Below are 22660 nucleotides of genomic sequence, written 5' to 3'. Positions count from 1 at the left end.
AAAATCAAGGCAAAATGGCTTTCTGCCACCAGTTCTGCTTCCTGCAGCTAAAGCAAACAATTTTAGCTTACAAAAGCTTTTGTGACTTGCATATGTACCCTTTCTTCAGGTGTAATGCTTACTGGCACGCTTCATGTCAGCGTCAGCCCCAGGTTCTCCACTGTTAGGAACAAAGCATGCCAGAAGACACACCCTGCCTGTTTACACTGGCACTATACCCTGCAGTTCCTTTCCCATTTCCAGTTTTTTTCTGGTCTCTTACATTTTTGTCTGAATTGTTCAAGTTACTCCTTCACTCTGCTTGCTGGTATCTAGCAATTTCTGGCCAGGAAGTATTTCTGTATGGAGCAATGGTAGCTTATGTCTTTTTTCTTTTTTTTTTTTTTTTTTTAATACAAAACAACTGCACTGCAAGTAGAGCACTTACCTGATGTGGTTGTCACGGAGTGAAAAAGTCCCTGAAGTATCTCAGCGTGGAGAAACACACCAAGGTAACACACCCTGTTGACATGACTTATAGCATAGAGAATTCAATGCAAATCTGAAGCTTTCAAGTAGACTTTGAGGCTATCAGGATACATGAGGACAGGGCTCTGATTCCTACAGAAATACTAATCCTTTGCCAGGAGAAAACAGAAGATAATGGGGATGAGAGGTCTCTGTTATCATTTTTGCAAGAGAGTGGAATGCAAGACCTAATTGTGAATTTAGCTTAATTTTCAGCGGCAATTCTGGAGATGCACAATCAGGAAGTCACCTACAGGTCTCTGTTCAAAGTGCCAAAAATTTCCTATCCTTTGAGTTAAAGGAATTGATGTACTCAGGGTACAATCACTGGGCATGCCTATCTGAACTTTATTTTGTGAAAGGTTAGTATTGTGTTAATAAAAGAACATTAACAAATATGGAAAGGAAAGCAGGAAATTGTATCTAGCCTGGGCTGTCTCAGTCCAAAAAATAAGTATTCATCTCTTTTGCAAACTGATTCTTAGCTTCATATGAGAGGAGTGAAGGAATTAACTGCTGATAAATAAACAAGTCAGTCTCATGGCAATTGCTAATGGGAGCGATTTGCTTTTGAAGATGCCATTCCTAAGAGAGATTGAATTTAACAAAACATCTTGCATTTCAGAAAAAACAACAAATCTCCTTTCACAGAATATGGACTAACTTTTCCTAAGGATCTAAAGCTTCAGCTCCCCCTGCCCCACCAAGGGTGCCACTTTTCAGGAAAGAAAAGTACACATAAAAACCTGTAGCTGCTCTTTGAGTTAAAGTAATATGCATGATTCTAACTTAGAATATATCATCCTGATTGAAAAGAAAGCAATACAACTAAGAAGAGAGTCAAATAGGAAGAATTTTTTTTTTTTCTCTCAATACAGGAAGCACTTACCTCAATTAGAAAACATTGTGTTGGGATCATTTCCACGTTTGTCTAATTATAGAACAAGGAAATTAAAAAGTTTTTTGTTTTTTTTTTGATTGTACAACATCTTCAAAGAGACATACTTTCATATCCCCAATATATTAGATAACCAGAAGATCTCAGAGCTTACAGAGATGCTGTGTTGCTCTCTTCCCAGGTATCGTTGTCATCTGGGGTTGTGGCAGTACTGGGGGTTTCCACCCTCTGCCCCAGGACAGCACACTGCAAGGCACCATGATGATATGGGACAGGAACAAAGGTATTTTACCCATAGAAAGTCCCCGTTCTTCTAGGGAGCAAACCACAAAGCAGCTGCTTTTAGACACAGCATTTTGTTTCTGCAGAAGGTGGGGAGTGCCCTGGAATCAGAGCTTCTCCCTCCACCCGAGGAAGATAGAGAGATATTCCAGGTGCAGAAGATAGGTTTGAGGCTGACCAAAGGAAATGCTCTCTTTGACATAGACTGGCTCCTGCCCATGTTACCTCATGAGATATTTGTCACCTGTAATCCAGCTATAAAAAGCAGGCGATAAGAACAAGCCAGCATCTTGTACCAAAGGTTTTATATCAGGCAACAAAGAAAAAAAATCTTCAGTTAAGGGAGAAATAAGAGGTTAAAAGTGTGTTGATCTTTACTCAGTGTCCTGAGTACACCTTGTGGTCTGTGAAAGCCGTTCTATTAATGAACTGTTGCTGCCATCTACTGAGCACAAAAACTGCATATCACACAGATCAACACAGCAGCTAGCTATGGAGCAGGAAACTGGTCACTTGGCTGAATTAAGGTTTTGACTAGAACAAAAGTATTTCTGTATAGAAGTTCAGGACGTGCATCTACTTTAGACTGTACCTGTCCCTGTGGGAAGTACTGAATTCTTCTTTGGGGTTCGGAGCCACTGGGGAACTGAGAAATGTGAGTTTTGTAAAGAGCACCCAAAATGTGAAATACATTGCTGTTAGTAAGAAAGTTTGTACAGCTGCAGATTTTATTTTTTTTTAAAATAATGTTAATTTTCTTTGGTGCTATCACATCAAACTCCATCTTTGGTGAGCCTGAATTCTCATCCCTTATAAGTAGGGAATTTCTAGTTGAAAAAGTGCTGGCATTGGCACTGTATTTCTTCCAGGATACTGAGGGGTAGTACTAAGGCCAAGCAGGCTGCCAAGGAAGTTCTCCTTGGTAGGAAGAGCAGTCGCAGTCCCCGTGCTTTGCTTTGTCCAGAGGCTGAGGCAGTTCTGGATCATACCAGAGGCTGCCACTGGGTTTGAACGAGGCATTCATACATACACATATGCAAGTGTTGTTGTTTGTTTGTTTCCAAGAATAAAGCAGACTAACACACAAAAACAGCAAGAAAAAAGTGCAAGAACTACAATTCCATCATCTGGTTGCAATATAGAAGAAAACGTGTGCAAGCACACATTGCTAACCTACAAGGACATTGATGGCCCTGCAGGTAAAGACAGCTCTATTAAATTCAATGTGAATTGGACATGTTTGTTTCAGAGATGTCTTTGGCTTGTTAAGGGATATCAGAAGGCTGGAGATTGGGAGTGAAAAGTGGCAAAGAACAAGGGAGCTGCTGGTCTCAGCAGGCACTGCATTTGGCTGTGCACACCATCAGTGCAAGAGCATGGTTTGGTGTAAGAAGCAACACTGTGGCTGCAAGGACAGCTGCTCGTGTCTAAGGTAGCAAAGCGATTTCAAAGGATAAAATAAAATAGGAATCTGGTTCTTTTTCTCAATTTGAATTAGGGGAATTTAGGAGTGAAAGGACTGAATTCAATAGAATTACACTAGTGAGAAAAGCAAATTGGCGTCACCTGTGTCCTTCTGCAAAACCATATATTTCCACAGGAGGGAGCTTCTTGCCCACGAAGCCCACTGCTAGCGCACAGGGAAAGAAAACAGCGGCGCTCCCCGGAGTTCTCCTGTTCTGCCAATCGTTGCCTGAGCCGCTGCTAGGAATTACAGCGAGAGCTGGTAGTGAAACGGTTAACAAATAATGATGATTGTCGGAGCTTGTTAACCGCAGTTATTTTCAAGACATATGTAAATGTGTATAAATACCTAAGTGTGGTATATAATCTAAAACATACTGTTTAAATCTATGAACGTTCCTGAGTTAATTTCACTATGGGAACGTTAGTTGCAGCTTCCTGGATTTACTGTGTTTGAATTCATACCCATGAACATTAAATTAAAATTAGTCTAAATATTTGTTGAGAATTAATCACCTGATAAATTTAGCTCTTTTTCATTGTTATGAATTATTCATTATCTCCTCTCCCTTCCGTTGATGTGTTTGGTTATTTACAAGAATTGAATTACCAGTTTGTGTTTCAAAATCTAGCATTCCAGGTGATTTGTAAGGTGTTCCCCTTGGAAACTGTTCTTACCACGAGTATTTTACGGTCCTTCTCTGCTTCTTGAAGAACTCATTGAAGTTTTTGAGAGAAGCATAAGTAAGTTCATACAGGAAATACTTCGCAACAAAATGTTTTTGTTTATGTCTTGCATGTATATAATGAATGCTGGCCTCAGTCCATCAAACCAGCCTACCAGATTCCTCTGTAGGGTCTTCCTACCCTCAGGCAAATGAACACTTCCCCAAAACTTAGTGGCATCTGCAAACTTAGTGATGATCCATTCAATCCCCTCATCCAGATAATCAGTAAAGACTTGAAACAGGGCTGGCCCCAAAACTGACTCCTGAGGAGCATCTGAAATCAATGCCATTCACCACCACTTTCTGGGCCTGGCCATCCAGCCAGTTTTTTTACCCAGAGAAGAACACACCTGTTCAGGCTATGGGCTGCCATCTCCTGCAGGAGAGTGCTGTGGGAAACAGTGTCAAAGGCTTTGCTAAAGCCTGGGTAGACTACATCAAAACTCTTTCCCTTATCCAGTAGGTGGGTTACCTGATCAAAGAAGGAGATCAAGTTGGTCAAGCAGGACCTGCCTTTCATGAATCTGTGCTAGTTGGACCTAATCCCCAGGTTGTCCCTAAGAGCCCGTGTTGGCATGAATGCTTAGGAACAGTATTATGAAATACTGCGACTGCAGGAGTGAGCAGTTACATAAAACTTACCTAACAGAGAAAACTCTTATTGTACAGTTTTAGCATAGAGAATACCTGAGCTTGCCAAAGAGAAAAGATAATTCTGTTCCAAGGAGGTGTTTGCTCTTGGATGGCCTCAGACAAGGCCAATTGAGAAGTTATCAACCATCAGATATTACGAAGAGCGGGAAAAAAAAAACAACTTCTAAATGAAATTCTTGAGTGGATAGGAGCACAAATGCTTCACATTAGATAGGTCAAAAGCTAAGTGATTCGTGTGCACATAGGGGACTTTCTCAAACCATACTGCCTGCCTTCAATACAGACAGCAAAAAGTCCACATTTTCTGAATGGAGTTTAAGTTCCCCCATTTACTATCGGAAGCCTAATTTCTGGCCACAGCTCATTAAATAAATCTTTGCCATAAAATAAATTGCAAGCAAACATCCCTTCTTTCAACTCACTGAAATAGATACCATGTTGAACTTCCCATTGGGTGATGTCTTTATATTTGTTGCTTTCAAACTCAGTTTGTTACTATTAATTAAATAACAAATCCGAAAATGACTACTAAAATTATGAAAAAGCTAAACCAAATCCCTCACAACACACCCTCATGTGGTTAGTAACTGGTACCAGCACTCACACAGCATCAAAGAGTTCTTTAAACAGAGACTTTCATCAGTGATGCTGCAAGGCTTCGTCTAATCTTTCATGATTTCCCATGCAGGAAGATCAAAAGAGAAAGAAGAGAATAGCACTGTTCCTTTGGAACAGTGCTCTGTGGGAAAAGTATATGTTTAGCTACAACGCGTGTAAAATGTAAGTGGGAAATTATTATTTACAAGAGATATATTTTAATAAACAACATCATTAGCTCCCTTTCATTTCCTATAAGGAACAAGGATTTGTGCAGTTCAAAATCATGTCCAAAGCTCAAGAGATTTCTGGAAGAAAATGAAAAAGAATTAGAAAGTATCTAACATATAAGTCTTCAAAGCAAGAAGATCAATTTATGTTCATTTTTACTTACTGAAACACATTCTGCATATTTTATTGTTTCTGTCATCTTGTTAGAAGCCATCCAGAGAGTTTTCAAAGAACATTAAGTCCTACAAGTAAACAAATAGTGAATGGTAACGAAAGTACAAAAATGCAACAATTAATATCAGAAGTCGTGCTTGTAGGCTTTTGTTACATAAATTAATTAGATTAGTCAATCATTTTCTATTATTCTGCCACTGAACAATAAGAATGTCAGAAGACAATCCAAAAATCTTTAGTAACACGAGTTATGTTTTTAACCTAATAAATCCAAAATATATAGGTTGCTGGTATTTTAGAGCAGTGAATAATTTAAGTAGGCTTGCCCTTTTATGTATATTTTGTGTTGTACAAATCCTAGATGGCTGAAACCATTGCACATGAATATTAACATGTTAGCGTCAAAAGCAGCACAAGCTCTTTTTAGGCAATGGTTGTATGCCTTTGTAAGGTCACAGCCAACAGCAAGGACCTCTTTGGTCGCAGTCTGTCCAGTTCTTGACTACCTCTTGATTTTTCATACTTACGATGAGGAAGCATGCACCGATCATCACTGCCTTGATTTTCACGTCAAGATCTACTGGGACCTGGATCCCAAAGTTGGCAGTGTTGGTGAAGACATTGTTTACAAATCCAGACCAGTACTTGGAAATTTTGCCAATCGTCGACATTTCATTGAGGGCTTTTACCTGCACCAATTTAAAAATAAAATAAAATAAAAGGAATAAGCCTAGATGTAAATAAATCAAATACGCACTGATTATATCTCCACAGAATTAATGACTCTGCCCTGACATGCAGAGTACTCTATAGTTGTCAGGCTGTTCTTTTCTTCTTGTCGTTGAAATGCTCTACGAGTATCAGATTTGCCTACAGGAATGGCATACAAGAAAGAGTCTCTCTTGCAAATTTGGAGACATCAGAATCTTCAGAGCTGACAGAAAAATGGGGGGAAGCAATTATGAAAGTTTACACCACTTTTGCTCTTCTTTCACGAGGATTTTTTTTTTCCAGGTTCAGATATGCTCCAAGTCACAGCAGCAGCACTGGTGTGGTCTGCTGTCTCCTACAACTGACGGATATGTTCTTGATTACAAATTCCTCACACAATAACAAAATTAGGAACATTACCTATTGAAGTCTTCTGATGTGGCTAGAAACACAGAAGTTCTCTTATGATTATGTAACTAAGAGGAAGAGCTTTGTTTACATCAGAAAACTGTTCACAGTTTTTTTTTTCAACAGTCTCTCATTCTCTTTCATACCCTAAGTATCTCAAAGGCTCTTCCAAATTATTTTTTTTTTTTCTGTCCTGACAAATGAAGATAAATGGATGCAGAATTGTCAATCCCATCCAGAAGACATCTGCAGAAATCTGCATGTAGAAGTTTGGAACTCCAGTGCACATGGTTGTGATTCTGTTCCCAAGTTATTGCACCATACGTAATGTCTTTAGGAGTAGAATGACAGGGTTTTTGATTAAAAATTTCATTCAAAGCAGCAAAACCATAAAATTCTTAACACTCATAAGTAACATACCTCAAAGTCAACATCTTCAAAACAGCCACAAGTTGCATATGGGCCAATTATTTTTAGTACATCTTCTTTACTTTCATTCTGTATTGTAAACTTAGGCAGAAACGGGTCCCAGTTCTGTACAACGTAACCAGCTACTGTACCTGGTGGGGACTGAACTTCTAACTAGCAAACAAAACAGAATAAAATCTTATAAACTAATTTTATATTAGCATATTTTTCCATAATACTTTATCATTTATGTAATTACAAACTATTCATTTAATGCAGTTGTGTATAATTTTACCAAACCATGAACGGGACATCTAACGGCGCTTTTAAATACAGTGAACAATAGAGAACTCAAAAGCTGCACTAGAAGCTATCATTTTACATCAAACGTAAGATTTCATAAAAGTTATACACTGTGGTGAAAAACAAAAAGCCTGTAATGTGTGAGTATCCCATAGGCTATTTTCTGCAGTAATTGTGCTACCCAGGATTCTTTCTTCTGAAAATCTGGATGCAGAACTGAAAACGTAGGTAAAAAGTCTCTCTATAAAACATTTTCATAAAATAATATCTATGAATGAAAATCAAAATTAAGGAGAAAAGATCTTATTCTCGATAGGATCTGTTTTTCACTCAAAGCAGCTGATTTTTGCAATTTTCCATGGCCTTGGAGAGGTGGAGCCCTGACACAATACACCAGCTTCCCCTGAGAGCTGCTTCCCAGGCTCAGCCTGCACTGCCAGCCCCAGGAAAAGTCCCTCCTTCCCACTCTGTGCTTGCAGTGAGCGATGCACATCCACAGCACTAAGTGATGTCAGTCTAAGCTGGGTGAGCAGTGGCTCAGGGCTGCCCTAAACAGAGGGAGATCTGTGTTATCAGATGCAGGAGTCTATTTGGGATGCCCATGAGAGGCATGCTTGGCACATTACTTCTAAATTACTTCTAAAAGGGCCTTGTTTATCAATAATCGCTTCTAAAGGAAAGTCTTTGAGTTCTTCTCTCACTCAAAGTGTTGCATCAGCAAGTGCAGAAGCAAAAAACAGAAGCTGCCTCCATGCAGCCCAGGCTAGGTCACGGCTGGGAATTCCTTCCTGCCATCCTCACTGAGGTCATGCAAGGCTTAATTAATGCAGAGCACATGCAATGAGATGCTGGAATAAAAGGCAATTAGGCAACACTCACCTCTTGCAGGAAGCAAGGGAACCAGCAGCTGTTGCATCTCAAGGGTCTATTCACTGTAATCACCTCTCGGCCAGAGTTATCAGCAATCCTTATGGTGAAAGACCTTATAGGTGAACACAAGTTACGATTGAAGCAACCATTTTCTTCCACTGCAAAGTAAACTCTTTGTCCCAAATGGTTTTTAATCTCATATTTGCTGCAGGTCTCTGTGCCAAGTATGGCTAAAAAAGCCAAACAAGTTGGATGTTACCTTAGCATAAGGTTAGATTACAAAGAGCCTCTGCCAAGACTCACTGAATTCTGCTCTGCATACATATTTACAGCTCCAGTCTTCTCTGTGGTATTTACTCTAAAAAACTATGAACAGAGACTGTTTAAAAATTGTTTTTAAATGGTGACATAAAGAAAATGTATGATAATAATGAAATAATCATGTCAAGTTTTATTTTGAAAGAACATTTAGATCAAAGACTTTAATCTGCTGTAAACTGCAGTACGTATCACAAAACAGAATTCATACACTGAGTTTTGGTTTTGGCTTTTCTTAGTCTGTACACTGTGAAAAATACAAGGTTATCCCACTTCAATGACACAACTTTCACTCAGAGAGGTGCCCAAGAATCAGGCCAAAACTTCTCGAATAGGAGAAATACAACTGAGGAATACATTTTAAGGTGTTTTAATTGTTGAACATGAAATTTTGCAGAACCATGTAAATCAAACTATTATGCTGTATTTAATGCTTTCTGATCTTCCTTACTTTATTCACTCGTAGCACATTCATCACTGTTTAAGACAATAACCATCTTTCCAATCCATGGAAAAAATTGAATCTCTAGTAACTTTGAGGGAAGGATTTTAGGGCTTGGGCACTGTAACTTTCCTCTCTTCATCTCACCACACTAACACCATGCTGGAAGCCTAATGGAAGGTCAGCATGAAGCTGGACTTGGAAGCCCTTTGGAGACAGCAGTAGTTGGAGCACAAGAGTTATTAACAGCATACCTTCAAGGAGCTCCACCTGCTGATGAATAATGATCCGGTCAAGCTGTTTCAAAAAGAAAGAACAAAAATATAAGCTAGTGGGTGTTAGAAGGTCTGGGGCTGCTGGTGATCACCTGTCTCTTTGCATTCCATTCCTTCCAGAGTTCCCCAAAGAAACCCTCTGCTTGAAACCATCCTCACCTGTCATTTGGTTACAAACTGCCACTTTTCTGTGCTTACTGTCCCTCCGACATGCTCTGCTTTAGAAAATAATAATTAGTATTGCAAAACCTTAATTTCAGCCTACCTCCCAACGTTATGTGACTTTTCTATGTGACATTTTAGGCTTTGCTGGTTTCTTCTCCTTAAATTCCAGATGGGCATCAGACGCCTGATGCTGAATTTTGCCATTACTCACAGCTGAAGACAGAAAGCTCATGACAGACATCTGAGACCTGCACGTCACAGCTCTCCAGCATATGTATATTTCACAATTGATAAATATTGTCTTGTACACATTCAAACTGTTGTAGCAATTTATCAGTTCCAGTCATCTCCTGCAGCTAGTTCAGACAGCAAAGAAAAGCTGGTAATAAATAAACTTCCAGATCCCTTTCATTAATCTCTAAAATGTGCATGCCAGTAATTGAAATAATAAAAAATATTTGGACTTAAAAATCTTCTCCCAAGAAGCTTTGCTGTTTGTCATTTAGATTTCATGAGATATGAGAAGCCTTGGAGCTCATGGGAAGTTAGTGCAGAGCTCTGCTGATGAAAAATGAATAAACAGGTTAAAGATGGCAGAGCTATTTTAATATTTTAGTATTGATTTTAATATGGATTTCTTTCCCCCACACAGGCTTTCACGGAGGAAAGAAAAATAATGAGCTTGAACTGCTAAAAACTTAGAGTGATTTTGCGCTGCATACCAGTTTGTTGTGAACAAAGCATAGGCAATGTTTAGCCAACAGGCAGCACCATTTGTTTGACTTGTTTGTTTTGCCTTGTTTCTGCAAGGCAACCATTCTGATGCATCTTTCACTGAGGCACTCGTGGATTAAGGAAATTCTGCGTTTGCATTTGAAAGCATGGAAAGCCCTTTGCTTTACATAGGTCTCAGTACTCTTGAGCTCTAATGTGCTAAAATTCCTTATGCAAAGCTAACTCTTAGCATTTAGTTTTGTGGGCATTAAATTTACAAAACATCAGTCTGACCAAGTCTAAACTAAGAAGCTTCTTACAAAACTGGTAAAGCCTGAATTATTGCACAGCACAAGGTTGAGCTGCTTGGAAAATTCTCAGGTCTCTTCTATCTATTCCTTCTCTGGGCAAAGGGTGATCCATCACTTTTGAGGTGGATCCCACACAATTCCCAGAACTACAGCTTCAATCTGGAAGTTAATCACATTTTTTCGGGTAACCTGTTTTGTAGTAAATTATTTAGAGCGTCACTTTTGTGATGATTATAGAAAGCAAATTCAGCAGGGCAGAGGCAGTTTATCGCCAGGCTCTGAAGCACCTCAAAGAGCCAAACCCATCGCTCCTCAGCCCGACTGACTTCAGTGTGCATTTGCATAGTGACAGATGTTTTCTGTTCCTCTCACCCAGTGCTACACGCTGTGCCCTAGAGTTCCTGTTTAGCATAAGACTGTGGGGATCTCTATGAGATTCACTGGGGCTGGATCCTGCTTTCAGAGGCAAGTAAGTTATGGCCTTATTAAGAAATATATTCAACTTTCTCAAATAAATCTATCTAGCTATCTTCCCTGCTCCTGCTGGAGATAATCCCAGAACCTCATTTCTATTTGCTATCTTCTATTTATTCACAGCCACTTTCTATATAACCCTTCTTCTGTTGAAATCATTCTTTAAAATAATGCCTTTTTTTTTTTTTTCCCCACAGGTTGTTTTCTCTTCCAGGGATGACAGCTGTCAGAGTTCCTTCTCTGATAGAATTTTATTTTTAGATAAAAATGAAAAAATTGCAGTCCTGTTTTAAAGCAAGTTCTCTATTCCCTGTGCCCTTTAGATGGCACTTCTCTGTGCCTGCTCCAATTGGGAACCCACATCCATAATGCACACAAAACCAGAAGCAAACATGGTATGCTCCATCAAAAATCCCCAGTTCAGCTAGAAATACTTTCCACCATTTATATGAGAGGTTCTGCCTGCAAGTTCTGGTGCAGACCGTGGGTTTCCAGGACTTCCTCTGGCCAGAAAAGGGGACACTGAGGGCCAGGCTGATGCCCTACCTTCACAAATGCAGTCTCACAGGGACCCAAACACACAAGGACCAGGAGTCATCTCAGGAGTGAACTGAGAGTAATTAGTAAGGGCTGCAGCACAGAGACATGGTTATTGAGCTGAGAATGAAGACTTTATGTCAGATGTAATCCTTTCATAAAATGGAGTAATAGAATTTGCTTACCCACGTTGTACAGATAAAGGTAAGGTGTAATTCGTGTTCATGCAGAAAGCTGAATGTGTTACCTGCCAAGTATTGACTATCACAATCACTTTTCAACTAAAAAATGTAGCTCCACAGTCTGTGAACAAATGCTCCTGTAATTGACAACACATATCATTTTGTGCACAGGCTCCATGAAATGAAAATCATAACTCCACATGAAAGATGGTTTCTGAAAGGTCTCCCACTTTTGTTAACTGTCTTATGTTCCAAATAGAAAATGCATTCAATTTCTGCCTCTATACAAAACTACAGAAAAGCATATTTTAAATACAGCCCTCAAGTCATGCATCAGAATCACAGCCTCATAACTACTCCTCAGCTCCCTCTTCTCTGCAGTACACTGTTTGGTCACTGCCCCTTTTCTGTCTCACAGCCCAAAACAGAGGTGCAAGTTTGCAGCTGCTCAGGCTTTCTCTTCGTCAACTTGAGAACTTGCTTCTCCCTCTCAGCTGGAGAGCACTGTCCTTGTGGGCACGAGGAATTTGCTCCAAAGACCTCCATGTTCCTCAGGGAGAGGGGTGTGATTCCCTCACACACTGCTGGTTTTAATCAACCAAACAAATTCTGAAGTCAGCCAGGAATTTGGCACTGGTTTCCCTTAAGGAGCTGGAAAGAAACTGGAGGGACAATGAGATGGGTCATAGTATGACTTAGAAAAAGTCCTAGAGAGAAGAAAATCATGTCTGGGGGCAAGGAGAGCTGCATGCACAGCAAATGGATTTCTGCAGAGATGAATAGCAGCAATGAAAGAAGAGCTTATAATTTGTACATTCTTTATCTTATAGTAAATGTCAAACAACAGAAAAGCCTCTCCATATCCAGTTTCCCCTCCCCAAGAAAAAGCCCCAAACACTCCCACCCCTCAACTACCAAAGGAGTCCATGATGAAACAGAACAGTTCCAGCATTGGGAAAGATTCTGGACCTGGTTCAGGTACTCCAGTCCAGGTGGTAAGTTATGCATGTGTGAGGCTTGCTTCCAGGGGCCTGCAGGCTCAGCAGGCTTGTCCTGCTCTGACAGGTCAGAAGAACCAGGAAGGTAGTCCTTAAAGACTGGGTTTGTTTGTCCTTCAGATTCTGCAGGGGAAAAAAAAAAAAAAAAAAAGAAGAAAAAAAAAAAGAAATGAGCAGTGCCAAACAGCAGCCGGTAGAACTGGGACACCAGCATCACATTCTGCCTGTGCCTATACCAGCATCTAAGCTCAGATGAACAGCAAGCACCTTGGCTGTCTGCTGCAAGCTGGTCTCAGTGCCAGCACCTTCCCACCGCTGCAATAACACTGGCTCTGCTCGTGCAGCACGTGCCAGCTGCAGCTCTCAGCACATCTATGGTAAGTCCTCGCATTAACCAAGCCCCTCCGCCTCAGCAGCAAACAGTCACCAAACCATCTTTATCTCCTACGTGACAATACTCAGGCATAGCATGGACTGAGCTCCAAAAGGAATTTTGGGTTTAGGTCTGAAGCTGCCTTTTGCAGTTGTGTGTTTAATTGAGGTCCTTTAGCTTTATTTGAACCCACTGTGGCTGATTCATCGTTTAATCATATTTTGATCTTAATTTGCCTTTGCAGCCACTGCTTTCCTTCAAAGCCGGAGACCACAGGAGGAAGAAGAAACCCCTTTGAATTTGTAGCTGGCTTTTAAAAATGTATAACTGGCAGATAAATATTTTATATGCTCTTCTGCATCATTTTACCTCACAGGGTTCTGTTACTGCCATAACTCTTGTTGTTACATGAAATGCCACGAAGTGGCCGAGTGTTAGTGTTATTCTCAGATAATAAAAAGGAAAAAAGACAACAAATTGCAGTTCTACCTGTCAAATTTTAAGCTATACAAAAATCAAACAGTAAATGCATTAAATATTGATGACAACCTAAGCTACTTTGAGGCTTTGTCTATTTTCATGGCTGCTTCCTACTTCATTTACAGTGTGGGAGAACTTAAAAGTTACGACATGATGCAGTGAGCAATCTGCAGAGGTGCTGGTTCCTAACAGAAGCATATTACCAAGTTCCTTCGTTATGAAAACTGTATTACAGAACATGACTATTTTGTTGCTCTTGTTAAGTACTGTGCATTAAAATATACAGAACCAGATCTCTTTTACATGGCTAAATATAAGCAAAATGTATACTTTTCCCTTCGGGAAAAAACGTATATTCCAAGAGTACAACAATGCTCTAAAATCCGTTTCCTGCTGCATAACTTCTAGTGCTGTAAATACTGAAATGTCTGAAGTATTTGGTGGGGGAATAAAGGGATAAGTATTACTTTGCTGGAGCTCCCTGGGCCAGCATCTGCCTCCGTACGTCACACCATGGCAATCTCTGTGGGGTTGCATTCAGCTAAGAAAAAACAGATTTGTGTCCTTCTGCTTAGCTTTTGGATTTGACTGCATGGAAAAAAATGAATGCTGATGGCTTGTGAGAGCAGCGTATTCCCGTGTTTATCTACAGCCCTGAACAGCCAAGCGCTGCAGCTCAAAGACAATACGTGACAGAAATTAACCTAGAAAGAAGTAATCTGGTTGCATTAATTTATTCTTCAGATATTTATTTTTCCTGCAAAACTCTAGTCAGTTTTGAAAGTGAAAAGCATTTGCTGGTTTCATATTTTCAGAGTGGAATAGGAAAGAAGTGCGAAATCTGTGTGAATCTTGGATCAGAATATGCCCTTCCCATGCAGACCATACTGACAGGTTTAAGCACAAAGATACAAGCACCATTTCCTGACTGAATGTAGATGCAAACATTTTGTAATGCACTTTATTCAAATAACACTCCAGTATAGATTTTAGTCTCCTTAGGAGCCTCTTGAATACTGAAAAATTAAAAGAAGCCCAAACAACCGTGCTTTGGCTGCTGTGGTTTTAGCCTGAAACTCTCATTTCATCAGACTGCTGATTGCTGGAAATGTACAAGACTGTAGTTTTCTGTAAACATGATCTAAAAATAAGGACTATAGATGCACTTACCTTGAGAGGCCATGAAGCTTCCTGAGTTACTTCTTCAAAGGAAGCCAGGTTAAAAGAAAAGGCTTTTCTTGTTGCAGCAAAGAAAAAAAGAGCACAGCATGCACAAAACTTCAGAAGGTGTCTGTCTACTTCATATCAGCTTACAAAGAACTGGAGGAAACGTATTGCCTTTCTCATGTTCCAGAACACTGCATTTTATGTCGATGGACAACAGGGGGAGATGATGCTAGCAAACAAGAAAAACATTATTCATTTCAAGTCGTTTGCACCAATGGAAAGAGGAAGAAGTGTTTTGTGCATACAAAGAGGTAAAACTTCGATGTACCCACTGGGAAACAGAATGCATTAAAGCTGCAACTCCACTTTATAATGTATGTATGTATTCTGCGACTATACAAATTCTGCCTTTATAATTCAATATTTATGTTTCGATTTCTGCAGGTAAGCTGCAAGGACAGAGGAGATGTTACCTGCATCTTCCCACTGCTGGCACCCACACAACACATCTCGTGCTCAGAACAGAATGGGCTGTGTGGGCTTTTTCCTTGCACTTCCCTGTGGGGCTCAGTCTCCCCTCCCCAGGACTTCACCCCCGGGAACAGCTCCATGCAGCCCCTCCACACCCCTTGGGCTTCACTGCTGATCACTGAGAAGTGCTTAAACAGACATGGAAAGCGAAACGGGCTGTCTGCGTCCTGCTGCGGGCGAGCATCGTCCATGCCAACACGTAACGCGCAATTACCCGCATTGCACCGAGAGCAAAGAGGGAGGAGGGAGGATAACCTTGACTTACCAGCTCGTATTTCTACCTCGAGTGCCCAAGTCGCCATGGAGATCATGCACATGTGAGCTGCAGACAGATATGATGCATGGCTGCAAAATGGCAGAGCCTAAGCAGAGCGTACGGAGGAGCAGGGCGAGGTGTTGGGGAGCATTTCTGCTCTGCTGCTGTGGGTCCTGACACTTGGGAGCAGTCCACAGAAGCACACCGAGCAGATTTATATCTCTGGAGGGCGCAGCTCAGGGAGATACTGATGAGGATCTCTGAAAGAATACGTGCAAGAAGGAACACAATTTGTATTGAGTTTATTAGTAAATGCAAAGCCCACAGTGGAACATGTGAAAATTTGGCAGAGTAAAACTGCCTGGGAGCTTGTCATTGGGCACTGAGAAGTCATGGAGCAGTGCAGCCCTATTCACAGACATGGGAAATTTGGTTGCTAAATAACTCTGCACTGAACAAATCCTTTCAAATTGGGAAGTTTCCCATCACAGGAGATAAAGACTAGGAACGACTAGAAGTTTTTGCTTCTTTCTCCTTGTCAAAGATGTGCTTCTTCAGAGCAGAAGATCTAACCTGGGGAGCAGGCACAAAGCTCCAGCAAACTCCCTGAAGAAGAAAGGGAGAGGAAAAGCCCCAGGTAAATATAAACTTTTCAAACATAACTTTGAAAGTGATGGATGAAAAATTTCAAAAGGCAGCTTGGGTACAACAGTCACCCAACCTTAGCAAGGAAAATAGTTTGCTTTGCCTCTCGGAAAACCACTCCAAAAACATCCCAGTACTTTTGTCAATGCATAAAACAAGAGGAGGGCAGTTGGAGAAATGTGCCCAATACAAAAAAAACCCCACATGCTAAGAGATATATACTGAAGAAAAAGGTTTCAAATATTCACAGAGCATTTTCTGAGAGCTCCAAACAATGCTTAAGCCTGTCCCCACCAACACACTGTGCCTGCAGCGGGATCCCTGACCTGGACGGTGGGCAGTGGAAAGGAGAGCAGAGCTGAGCCACATGTGTGGGCTCTTTCCAGGAGCACCATGGTAGCAGGGGCAGGTCCAGATGTGAGCAGGAGTCAAGCTTCAGTGTTCCGCTGCTCATGAAATTAACATTTCTCTGGAGTGTTTCTGCCCCAAAGAACTCATTTCCTGGCATTATTCACAAAATTGCAGTAAGTGGGTAATAGGAAGACATAAAACTTGGCTTGAAGTATATTTTCTGTGTTTGTTTGGTTGTTTTTTTTTTTCATTGCTTTCACAAATTTCCGTATCTTTCACAATGCCCCCTTCTTACCTTATTGTTTTAGACTGAAACAATCATTCCAGTAGATTGTATCAATTGATTTCTGCAGGATCTGAAAACGAATCCTGCATTGAGATAAGTCTTTACAATTAAAATTGTGTTATTTAATCTCAGTTTATTTTTTTTTATTAAGCACCCACATATGTAGGTCTAAACCTGCTCCAGCTGTGATTAAAGGCAGCCTCACTGAGGACTGCAGGAACAGAAATCTTAATCGTGTTTATCCACAAATGCAGCCATCCTTTGGTGCTATTTAAAAACACATAGGGAAAAACTACAAGCAAGGGAGGGACATACAGACAACTAATCACACACAACTAATTCTAGCTGACTTTTAAGGAATTCCACAAGCTGAATGGCAACACCCAATTTCTGCCAAGACACTGAGCTCAGCGTTATCGCCCCCCACTGAAGACATTGGGATCACTGCCTACATTTGTTCTACTGCAGGGAGACTGAATAATAGGAACAGAGTATGCTCCCTTCTTCTGGGTGATGGTGCTGGACACCTGCAACACATTCATGGGCTGTGACCACCAGGCCAAAGTGCTGGGAGAAAAACAGGAGACAGCAGCAAGGTTTAGAGTATGAGAGAAAGCTGTTTGTTTCTGGAGGTCAAGGCATGCTGTGCCATCCAAGAGCAGACTGCAGGGTTCTTGCCTATTCACATCAGTTCAGTCTGCACTGCCAGCAATTCCAGAGCTTCCTGACTGCTAGGAAGAGGAATAACTAATGCCAATTTCAATTTTAAGTTTCCTTTCCCTAAAATATCTATTGTCACCAGCTTTAATGCTTTACATAGCCATTTTCCATTTTTATAGGAAATTATGTGGCCTTCCATCTTTCTTAGATTACCCTTTAGCACAAGAAGAAACACTGCGTGAGTGCAAGAATCAAATGTGACTGTGCAGTAAGCTCCAACCTGCAGATTTTTATATAGTATTACACTCTGCATTGAAAAATGTGTATTAGAAATTTTAATGCTACCCCCAGCACGTGTTGATGTGGGTCAGAATCCAAGCATAGATGATAGCAAACCTAGATGCCAGCAAATGCAGTAACCAACTAGAAATTTGTCAAGTAGCTTCCATACCCATATATTGACCCAATATATGGAAAAGACTGAGCTCAACAGCAGACCCAAATATTTCAGTTTGAATCCTATTAAACATGGTTAAGAAAATGTGACCATGAAGATGTTGGTTTATTTAAGCAGACTGATGTGATTTAAGCAAAAATAAGTCAATAAAGGAGTAGCGTGGAAGACCTAAAGGTACCTTGTACCAAACTCCTTTAGAGCACGCTCAGTGTTCATTAGGTGTGCAGCTCTGGCACCCTCTCAAGGGGTGCAGCTACTGTAAAATTATCAGTAAAATTAAAATGATACATCGTAAGATTATCTCCACTGCATCTTTAGAAAGTCACTACCCAACATTCTAATTCCAAATTCAAATTAAATCAAATGTGGTTTTTTTTTTCACTTTTAGGAGGGAACAGAGAAGAAGAGAAAGGGATAAGATACCCATAAAATTGAATGACATAACAGTAACTCTATTAGGACATCAAAATTAATTTCAGTTTCCCCGAGGTATCTTATTTTAATTAATAAATTCACAATCTTGCTCTATTAATTAGAATACTGAAAGAATAATAGGTTTCAGACGAACTTATTTCTAATAAAGCTTTTCATAATGTAAAAAGAATAAAAGGAATTAAGAACCTCATTCAATTTTTCTTCTACATTTAGTAGCAACATTTAAGTTTTTTATCCAATGCTACAGCAAAACTATTGCTCATATTTTAAATTTGAAAACCTTTGGGTTTTTCATTCACTGTTTTGCTTACACTCTGACTATTGAAGGGATAACAGTGGCCTGCTTACCAAAAAAAATAGTTCTTGTGGGATAACAGTTATTTTTATTTCTCATATTATTGCCTACTATTAAAGCTGATAAGCCATGGATTTTTAAAAGTCCTTCTTTACTGTTTTATTTCCAACAAACTCACAAAACAGCATTTACAAAATTCTACAAGCTTCTCAGATGGTGTTTTGCAGCTCGGGTTACCTGGGCCATCTGATGGTCACCAAGGCTGCCACGCTAAGGCTCAAATCACACTTTTACGCATGCTAATCCACTCTTCAGCCCAAATCAGCAATAGATATGGAGAACTGAATCTTTTTCTCCCTAAATTGTTTTACGTTTCTGTCTTTTTGTATCATAGTTCACTCACTGGTGGAAAATCAGAGCATTTCCCATTTTTTCTCCAGTTGCCAGAAGTGATAAAGATGTACTTTAGATAACTGTGAAGCTCTATTCAGATTTCTGTTACATGAAACAAGGAGGGAGAAGAAAACATTAGCTAACTCCCAAAGGTTTAGGTTAGCAAAATAAGAAAAATTCTGCACAGGTGAAATGGATGCTCACCTTTTCAGAACTGTTTGTCCATACAGCCTGTTCCTTTCACTTAGCACACTGAGGTGTGTGGTTAGCAAACACGGTGGCATTGGGCTGATGGTTGATTTCAGCGGTTCTATGATTGGTTACCGAACCAGAGCAAGAGAGGCCAGCAGTAAGTTATGCACAACTTGTCCAATTGGTACATCTGAGTAGCATTTTGTTTAGACAGGTTTCAAATTGACAGGCTGAATATTTTCCCCACTTTACTGAAGAACAGAAGTGCTTTTTTCACACAGTAATCATACTAATTTATTCTAATACTTACATTTTAAATACAATAGAGAGGGGGAAAGTTAGGATACGAAGAACTAGAAAAATTTAATGAATCACAACAGCAAAAAATGAGAATAATCAAGTATTGGATGAAATTCCACTCTCGCTTACTCCAGTGAAACAGTTCATTTCTGGTGACTAGGATATGAATGTAGTCTCTTCTATATTTTTTTAGACAAAGAATTATACATTTTATAGACTCTAACATTTGGTTAATGGTTACTAAATCTGGCATTTACAGAGACATTAGGAAAGATAGTATTTATTTGCAATTTTATTTCCCTCGTAGTGAAAGTGGAATCCATACAGCTGTACAATGAAGATGATTAGAATTGCTAGAAATGAAGGCCTCCTGGGAAAAAAAAATATCAATAGCATAGTTTAACTACATGAACCATAATTGCATTATTAGCTCTGCTGTGTGCTACCACAGGAAAGCTAATGACATGATTCTGAAGAAGCTTTATAGATTATGGAAAACTGGATAACCTCTTGTGCTCCCATTGACAGCACAACTCATTTGAGATCCCTGCCATCACGGGGATGAAAACTGCCTCATTTTTCACAAGCCTCTTGAATATGTATTTTTGTGGAATTTAAATATTAACTGTACATACACCAGTGGATGAGTAGCCAAAATAACAAATGACCTTTTGTTTAACCTTAGCTGTGGCAAATTTAACAGTGAATTCAGTGGGTGTCGGTCCTTGTCCAATAGATAAGCAGGTGCTGCAGGAGAAGGGAAGGAGAAGGGGCACTTCCCACTCCAACATGCACTGGTACTGAGAGGAAGCCAGGGGATTCATGCTGTAATCTGTTAGTGAAGTGAACCTCTTGAGTTCTAAATACACTTTCTGCTTAATCAGCCAACTTAAGTTTGCTGAAGCTGCGAAGTGATTAATGGTATACCTACTTCTGCTTGAAATGGCTGGCTTGCTGAAGGAAACACTAACTTGCTAAATGAGGTCTTCTAAGAAGGAAACACAAGGACACGTAGCTGCGAGGTGTACAAGATATGGTGGATAAAAAGATCTTACTTGCAGAAGCTGTTAGAAAGCAGTGCTGTATGAATATCTGGAATAGCTTTTGAATAGCTTTTTTAACTGAGTCTTGAGGAAACACATGTTGGTGGTGGTGTTTTTTTGTTTGGTTAGTTGTTTTTTGTTTTTGTTTTGTTGTTGTTCAGGTTTATAGTTTCTACTGTCAAATTCTGCTGGCTTTGCTTATGCGTGGTAAAATGTTGCCATCAAGTGGCCATTCACTCAATTACAGAGCATCTTCCCACTGGGGCAGGCATTCAGCTTTCCTCCATCAGACCCCTGGCCGGTACCTAAATGTATTGCCCAGATGCTGCTGGCTGTGCCACCACTTGCAGACATTTTTTGATCTCGACTGCCTTCAGTCTCCAAAAAGGAGGAGGAGAATCAGAGCTCCTAAATTAGCAGCATTTGGCCTCTTTATTAGGAAAACCTAGCCAGCTGTTTTTCCTCTGTAGCTGAGGAACTCTGATTCAGCTGAAGGAAAGTAGGGAAGCATTCCTCTTACTCTTGTACATACTGCTTTGTAAACCATAGGGGGCATTATGTTACCGTGGTTTCTTCTAATATATCAGTTTGGGATGATGCTCTGTTATCATCAGATTCATCATTCTAGATACCCTATATTTATTTGCATAAACTCAATAAATAAACGCAGAAATTATACTCCACATATCCTGTTTTTTAAGATATCCTTTGCAGGACCCAAAACATGGGATATCCACTCTTTCTTCTTATCTGCAACTTAATTAAGATCTGTTTACATACTCTAACATAAATAGATCAATCTGTAATATGTGTCCCCCAAAACACAATGTTGAGTGAATGTACAAAGCAAGCCATAGACTAATTCATGGAAAGAGATAAAAAAGCAATATCACAGCATGAGAGTATTTCCCCTTACTGTTGCCTTGAGAAGAGCAGCACCTCCAATGGTGGGAAGGAGTGGGATAGCCCTGATCTACCTGTGTCTTTGAACAGCACAAGCAGGAGAACCTGCAGCCTGCAACACAGAATCACAGAGGTATAGAATGGCGTGGGCTGGAGGGGTCCTTAAAGACCATTCAGTTCCATTCCCCTGCTGAGGGCAGGATTACCACACAATATCAGGCTGCCCAAAGCCTCATCCAACCTCCAGGAAAATTGCTCCTTGCAGCCATCCCTCTGACTCTCTGTGACCACCACATGTGAGCACTCACCACCTCCAGCACAAACCCCAGGGACTCACAGCAGGACACACTCTGGGTGGCTTTAAGCAGGAACACGTTTGTTCCTACACAGTGATCTGGAACATCACTATCCCTGTTCTCTTCTCCTATGGCTGTGTAACCAGCACTGAGCACAGCCCTGTACCATCAGTGCTTTCAGTACAACCTTTCTGAGCCTGCACTAGAGCTGGCTGTACAGCACACAGCTGGGTGCCATGTCAGTGTGTGGGGAGGGTTAATGTGTTAATCGACACAGCTGCTTCAGGAGTCCAGTTTAATAATCTTTGCATGCTTTCTGCAGAGACAAGTTTTTGAGGGTCTTGTAAGCAGCAGAATTAAAGACAGTTTCAGAATTAGCTCACGATTTTTGTTAATTGGAATTTTTTTTTTAAGGGAGCAAAAAGGAAGGCTTTCAGATGAAATGTTCTTTGGGACATAGTCCAAAGTTAGGTTAAAAAAAAAGTACTAATCACCAACTTTGATGCTGAATCTAAAATCACCTTAGACTTCAGTATAATAATAATAATAAAAAAAAGGCTGACTGCCACCAGAGAACAAATCCACGTCTATTGTAACAGACTTCCCTTAGGTTAAAGGGCATAGGGGACAAAAATTCAGCAGATTTCTTAGATTGATTTAACAATAAATATTTAGACCCTTGCAGAAAGAAGACCACCCCTTGAGGATGGAAATCTATATTCTGTGCAGCCTCAAGAAATCTCCACACCTCCTTGTTCAAATAAAGACTTGCAAAAACACAAAACAGAAGAAATGGACAAAATCAAAAGTACGAGATTGAAACATGGCAGGAGAGGTGGGGAAAAATAGAAATAGCTGCCATTTTTAACAACAATCTTGAGAAAAATGCATGTTTTTATTATTCATAAGCTCATCATTAATTATAGACTGGCATTCTAAGGAAAGG

At 40.2% G+C, this 22660-nt stretch overlaps 1 protein-coding gene across 4 annotated transcripts in view; it reads right to left on the bottom strand.

Annotated features, from left to right (window-relative positions):
- Nucleotides 1-22660, bottom strand: part of LOC125697566 (phospholipid scramblase family member 5-like) — a 211712-nt gene that overhangs the window by 4868 nt on the left and 184184 nt on the right. For 3 of the 4 annotated variants that reach the window (XM_048954900.1, XM_048954902.1, XM_048954901.1), the window contains exons 2-10: nt 15468-15718; nt 14675-14900; nt 12569-12774; nt 9250-9292; nt 8245-8465; nt 7075-7236; nt 6063-6224; nt 5525-5603; nt 428-5438 (exon numbers count right to left, since the gene is read on the bottom strand). In XM_048954900.1, the coding sequence (XP_048810857.1) occupies nt 5565-5603; nt 6063-6224; nt 7075-7236; nt 8245-8465; nt 9250-9292; nt 12569-12774; nt 14675-14687 (846 nt within the window). In that variant the 5' untranslated portion in view covers nt 14688-14900; nt 15468-15718 and the 3' untranslated portion in view covers nt 428-5438; nt 5525-5564. The remainder of the gene's footprint in view (nt 1-427; nt 5439-5524; nt 5604-6062; nt 6225-7074; nt 7237-8244; nt 8466-9249; nt 9293-12568; nt 12775-14674; nt 14901-15467; nt 15719-22660) is intronic. The other variant, XM_048954904.1, reaches the window with a different exon arrangement.

This window comes from Lagopus muta, chromosome 9 (assembly GCF_023343835.1).
Source record: "Lagopus muta isolate bLagMut1 chromosome 9, bLagMut1 primary, whole genome shotgun sequence".
NCBI lineage: Eukaryota > Metazoa > Chordata > Aves > Galliformes > Phasianidae > Lagopus > Lagopus muta.
The sequence above is the reverse complement of the archived record's forward strand: the minus strand, read 5'-3'. Positions and strand labels throughout refer to the sequence as shown.